General features: G+C 41.1%; 1 protein-coding gene across 1 annotated transcript in view; it reads left to right on the plus strand.

Annotated features, from left to right (window-relative positions):
* The window catches only part of LOC5568450, a 29990-nt gene extending 25569 nt beyond the window's left edge, over positions 1 to 4421 (plus strand). The window contains exon 3 of the mRNA XM_021850684.1: positions 2091 to 4421. Within this exon, the coding sequence (XP_021706376.1) occupies positions 2091 to 4019 (1929 nt within the window). The 3' untranslated portion in view covers positions 4020 to 4421. The remainder of the gene's footprint in view (positions 1 to 2090) is intronic.
* The last annotated feature ends 1675 nt before the right edge of the window (positions 4422 to 6096 follow it).

Genomic DNA, 6096 nt, shown 5'->3' on the forward strand with positions numbered 1-6096 from the left:
CAAAGCTTGCTCTCTTTTACTATCCTTCTAGTCCCACGCTTGGCGATTGGAATGACGACACATGTTTTTATTGAAAATCGTTGTTTACACGTGGGAATAGCCTACCTTGTTGTGTATACCGTGGACTCATTCTGTTCTATCACACGCTACGAACCAGACGTATATTTCATTATTAGATTCTCGCTCCAGTCCACTTTTTGGATTGCATTTAGGTCCCATAACAACTGCGTAAAATTTCAGCTCGATTGGTGAAGCTATATTGTAGCGCCAGCCGTTCAGAGTTTGTATGGGATTTACTGTAGGAAAACTTACTTTTACAAAGAAAAATCGCCAGAGGTTGCCCATTGTTTTCTATAAAAATTCTGAACACAGATCTCGATAGGTATTTCTACGATTGCCGAAGACCGCAAAGCAATCTGATACTTGTGAAAAAAGTTATTAAGCATAAACTATTCGAAAAATTTTCCCGATTTTGTTATTATTGTGATTCTTTTACGCGTTAATCAACGTCGCGTTGCGAATAGGTTTTCATTTAATAACTTAAGGTCCATGGGCGACTTCTGGCGATTTTTCTTTGTAAAAGAAAGTTTTTCCATTGTAAATCCCATACAAATTTTGAACGGCTGGCGCTAAAATATAGCTTCACCGATCGAGGCTGAAATTTTAATCAGTTATTGTCTGTTTCATGGCCAACAAAACGCGCCGCCAACTTCTCAACAGACCAACACAATCGTCGCCAGCAAACGAATCAGGAGGTGATTTTCCGTTAAGTTGGTAAGACTGGTAAAACGTCAAATTCGCAGCGGGTGATTGGCTGGCGACGATTTTGGCAACGGTTTCACCGGCGACGATTGCAAATCGTCGCGTCCGATAAGGTGCAAAATTTACAATATTATGGGACCTGAACGCAATCCTAAAAGTGAACTGGAGCGAGAATCTAGTGGTCATATCATTATGAAAAGCAGTAGGGTTTCGTTCTACTTCGTCGTTAGAGCTACTATTCGTCGTATCAAACTTTAAATGTTCCATTACGGCGGGTTTTCCAACTTACCTGCAACATAGATTAATTTTCCGAATGTAATTTTGTGAAAACTTTTATGATTCGTCCACCTGTACACCAAAAATGCGATGAAACTACTGTATTTCGATAAATAACTTCAGTTCAATTATCCATTTTGCACTTTTTCACCGAAATCGCATGAACGAACACGATTTGAGAGAAATGCTAAGCGATCGACATCAGTCACACCACTTTCGAACACAAGTTTCTTCCCGCCCCCGTGGGTGACTTACTTCGCCGGGCACTTATTTTCACTATGGAAAACCTTCGTACTTCTTCACTGAAGGATTTCATTCCAATCACACGCCGTAAAACTTCAATTAATCACCAAACTTCACGAAATTTCCTCAACCGCCGCGTATAATTGAGAATGTAAACAAAGTTCAATCCGTCGTACTGAGAAAAAAAAAGCTTGTGCGCATCAATGTGTGCGCGACGCTCGACGTAAAAATACGGTTCCTTTGATTGTGTTGTTTTCGCTGTACTGTGAGCAAATGCCATAATTGTACGGTCAAAAGCAATTGTGTTCATATGTTTGGGCTGAATTTTGATGACGAACAATGAATTTTAAAGGAAATTAGTATATTCCATCATGCTGAAGGAATGGAGGGAGATGCCCGTAGATCTATATATTCTAGTAAAACATTTTATTATAGCGTTGATATATTGTGTTTTAACCACTCAATACATCACAGTGAGCCGTAAGTTGTGGGACGAATCTGGAAACTGATTGCGACGGAGTTGAAAACGGTACGACGGATTGGGAATACGATAAGATGCATTTTCTTTGCATTATTTCCAAAAACAGATCAAGATTTATCAAAATGTTATTGTACAATGCTAAAGCCGTTTTGAGAAAGAATTGTTTGGCATCGGTTTGTATCAGCATCATTCACTGCAGTACTGGGAAAATTGCAGCTCTCACTGATCAATGCTTAATACGATGGATACTAGCACATCACCCTATATATCAAATTGATCTCGATGTGGCTTTGACTGTTTCAACTAAATATCATTGTCCGTTTTACAGAGTGCCGAAGCGCGCAACAATTGGCTGATGATGTCCGCCAATCTGCTGACGTTTGCTTCCTTTGGTGCTGCCGCTGGATTGGCCACTGCCACAAAGATGGAAGGTGTCACCGTTCAGCAGCTGGGCCGCATCATGATTGGCAGTCGGATAATTCGTGGCGTTAGTGCGGGGGTGAATGCCATAACGGTTCTCGACTCGATTGTCTACACGGCCATCAACTGGCACCGGATGTCGATCTATGAGAAAATGTCTCTGGCTAGTGCCGTATGCTTCTGTTTCAGGGAGGTCATTAGCTTTGCCAACGCGGAACGTCTGATCCGAGCTAGCCAAATCGAAGGATTGTGTACGTTCTTCAAGAGTTGTGCTATTTCGGCCGTGGGAGATGTAGGAATGAAAGATATGTCCAACATCGGCCAAAGGTTCGTGACCCAGGTGAAGAAGACTTTCGAAGACAACGAAGAGTATGTGGCCACGGCGATGGAACTGGTTCGTACGCTTGTGCTGGACAACTTCCAAATTTCCGTCAGCGATGACTTTACATTAATTAAGCTGTTCGGATTGGAGTACAAAATCCGAAATATAATCAGTATGCCAAAAACCGAGCTAAACAAGTTTTTGTACATGATTCAGGGCATAGCTAATACATTCAAAGACGCGTTTTCCTTGATGCGTAAGATGTGGGGCGATGGCCCGATAGCCAAAGCTGTCTTCAAGCGAGCTGAAGAGAACGGAGGCGATCGCGCTGATTATGGAAAAGCCCTTAACGAGCTAATCGAAATATTCAATCTATTGCGCAAAATCAGTGACGATATTAGCATTCTGACGGATGCTCAGCTGAAAATTGGTGGTGGACATCATTTTACAATAGGAACAGCCTACGAAACGTTCGTCAAAAGTGGTTTGGGAAAAGGAATTTCTCTCCTTCGAGCTCTAGTGGAGATGAATCCCAGAGAAATTGAACGCATGAACAATCTCCGCAATAAATGGGGAAACAAAGAGGCCGAAATTTTTGAATACGTGACGCACAACTCTGCCGACAGCGCAGAAATTCTCTCAACATTACGCTTCCTATTGGATGTAAATGAAACTTGTACAGAAAGTTTTCTCCACATTACTGACTTGCATTCTTCGGAGCAGACGGTCGAGATTGAATCAATGATCCGCGTCAGCATCGATCAGTTTCGTCAAGCGGTGAACCCAGATTATCTAATGAATCCGAAAATTCTTCACATTTGTCATCGAGCTCTGGCCAATCACCGTAACTTCATCGAAAGCATCTGGAAGAATACCTGTAACAGTCCAGACACCGTAGACAAATCGTTTGAAAAGCTCACTGTACTGGAGGCAGCATTTGAGTCCCGTACGGATGCTGCAATCGAAAACATCATCTCGTACGTTTCAAAAATGCAGTGTTCGGATTTCTCCAGATTCGTGACTCACTCACTTTTTGCGTTAGACGGCATGGATTCGCTGATCCGTGAGATGAACCTTTCGGAAGAAGAGGCAAACGATATTCTGTTTTCGGATCTGGCTCCTCTACGCTCTCGTTTCCTAGAGCTTAGCGAGAAGGCAGAGGAACATTCACTTGGTGGTTATTACGCAGTGGGAGATCACCTGCTCAACGCTGAAGACGGAGAGTTAATTGCGGCCATCAAAGACTCAGCCTCGAAGGGAGATCTTCGATTCGGAACTGTGGAGAACGGTGCGCTCCATCTGGGTAAGTATCCGATGCTTCGCTTTGGCAAGAAGGAACTTCAAAAATACAACAGATTCATTGCTCAGAAGAAGTTTGATCGGGAGGAAGTTCAACTCGCCTACAAGGGTAAGCGGTTGGTACTACTCGCTAATGAACAGTTGAGGATCATTGTCGGATTAGTGCAAGGAGTAGGCTTCTATATTGACACTTTCATGTTCGCTCACATGGATTAATACTTACCTCGATTGATTTTTGTCTTTTTATTACACATAGGGTAGCTTTTTTAGTATAGTTTTTTTTACTACATGCTACACTACCTACCTGGTATCAAGGTAGGTAGTGTAGCATGTAGTAAAAAAACCCTTAGCGCTACTTAGTGATTCGTTACTCGAGCTCTCATTTTTGTGAGATTCAATCGCCCTAACACCTAGGTACGAGACTTGGAAATTTATTGGGCGCTAGAAATACGAACATTTTAAATATAAGGCTTTGATACATATTTTCTAAAAATTCCACTTATAATTGCACTATTTCAGATAAAATTTAGAGTTAGATTCAATTGCAATTAAAGTAATAAACCAGTGTGCCTTGATGAGGAAACATTAACAAGCGATAAATAAATTTAAATTATGTAACTTTTTTTTTCAATTTCCGAACATTCCCTTAATTGTGTGAACCTTTAGACAAGCCAGCCAAAATGTAACTGAGATTACATAATTACATAATCGGTATGCTCACTTCACCTACTCGTTGTTATATTTAGCCGGGGGACAATCCAGGGAACGATATGGATCAGCGAAGCGAAACGGAGAAGAATCCTTAAAAGATGACTTTCCTTCAGAGTAATAATTTTAACACGAGCTAATACGTTGATAGTTGATTACCAAAAAAGACTTCTCTGATGGTTTCTTTAATCTTTTATCTGATTACCATATTCGTTACAGGGCATTGTCATTCATTCATTATAAATTCAGATTGTAGTGGTAAATGTAATTTATTGCAAAGCAACACCGATCAAAATTAGTTGTTGAAAATCAGAATACAACACTCGTGAGTAGAAAATTTTGTAGACACTTGTACAATAGCAAACTCAAATTGTAAGTACTTCAACGAACAACTGATTAGGTCACAAACCGAACTTATTTTGTCAGTGTTTGGATTTTGATCCGAATAAGCCGATCGAACCATATTCAGAGAGTGTAACAGTTCGTGAACCATGACATTTCGCGGTACTTCGCAATCGGAGAGCCGTATGAATGTAAACATTAGCTGCGTTCAGCGAGCTGCTCGAACTTGGTTGCAACCACTTGCGAGTCAGCTTTTGGTGTTCATTGAGCCACTTCAACCTACTTCGAGTCGCTCGGGTTTGTGTTCATTGAGCCGAGTCCAACCAACTCCGAGTCGCTCGAAACAGGTTGGAAGCTAGAGTCCGAGCTAGTTCAACCAGCTCGCAGTAGCTCGTGTTTTTGACGTTCAAAACGTAAACATTGAGAAAAAAAGCAAAATTCCGAAGCGATACGGATTGTTAAGTGCGCGAATTTTTTTTTCACGTGGAATTCCGGTAAATTAGTGCGGAGAGTGACAGTTTTTTATAACAAACCGAAGGTGACCGAAAAAGAGCGTTCATTGAGAAAGCAGCTTGGAGTTGCTCGAAGTAGCTTTGACAGTTATTTGTTGACAAAAAATACGAGCTAGTACAACCAACCCCGAGCAAGTTCGATCAAAGTCATTGAACACAGCTATTCACTTTCTCGTTTGGTACGTGACGGGAGAGCGTTCAAAACCAGCAACTCTCACAACAGAATCGAGCCATTTGGGTGATTTATGTTTTGTATAAAATTGGTAATAATTTTCATATTTTCTGGTAATTCAGCCTTCAATAACCTTATTATAATCTATTGGATCATCAAACACCTCTTTGGTTGTAAACATAGCACAGAAGATGGAAAATATTCACCTCTGTTTCTAGATCAGAATGTTCAACGAATGTTACAAGTGGTGACACACAGTAATCGACACCGAACAATGGGTGGTGTATTAGGGTTGTTCATGTTGGAAGGTGCAATGCGTACCTCTGCCATTCGAACCTTGCGCTGTTACATACGTAGATCTTCCTATGCGTATCTGCCGTACGCACACAAACACTTTTTATATTAACACTCACTGACAGTTCGCAACATATTTTATTCTATAAACGTACGCGTCCGAAGTACCACGTATATTTTTAACCACTTTTAATAAAGTTTCTGTTAATCGTATTCCGCGAGTTCAAACAATTTCCCCCGGGAATAGATCGCTTCCGAAATTCCG

This window comes from Aedes aegypti, chromosome 3 (assembly GCF_002204515.2).
Source record: "Aedes aegypti strain LVP_AGWG chromosome 3, AaegL5.0 Primary Assembly, whole genome shotgun sequence".
Taxonomy (NCBI): domain Eukaryota; kingdom Metazoa; phylum Arthropoda; class Insecta; order Diptera; family Culicidae; genus Aedes; species Aedes aegypti.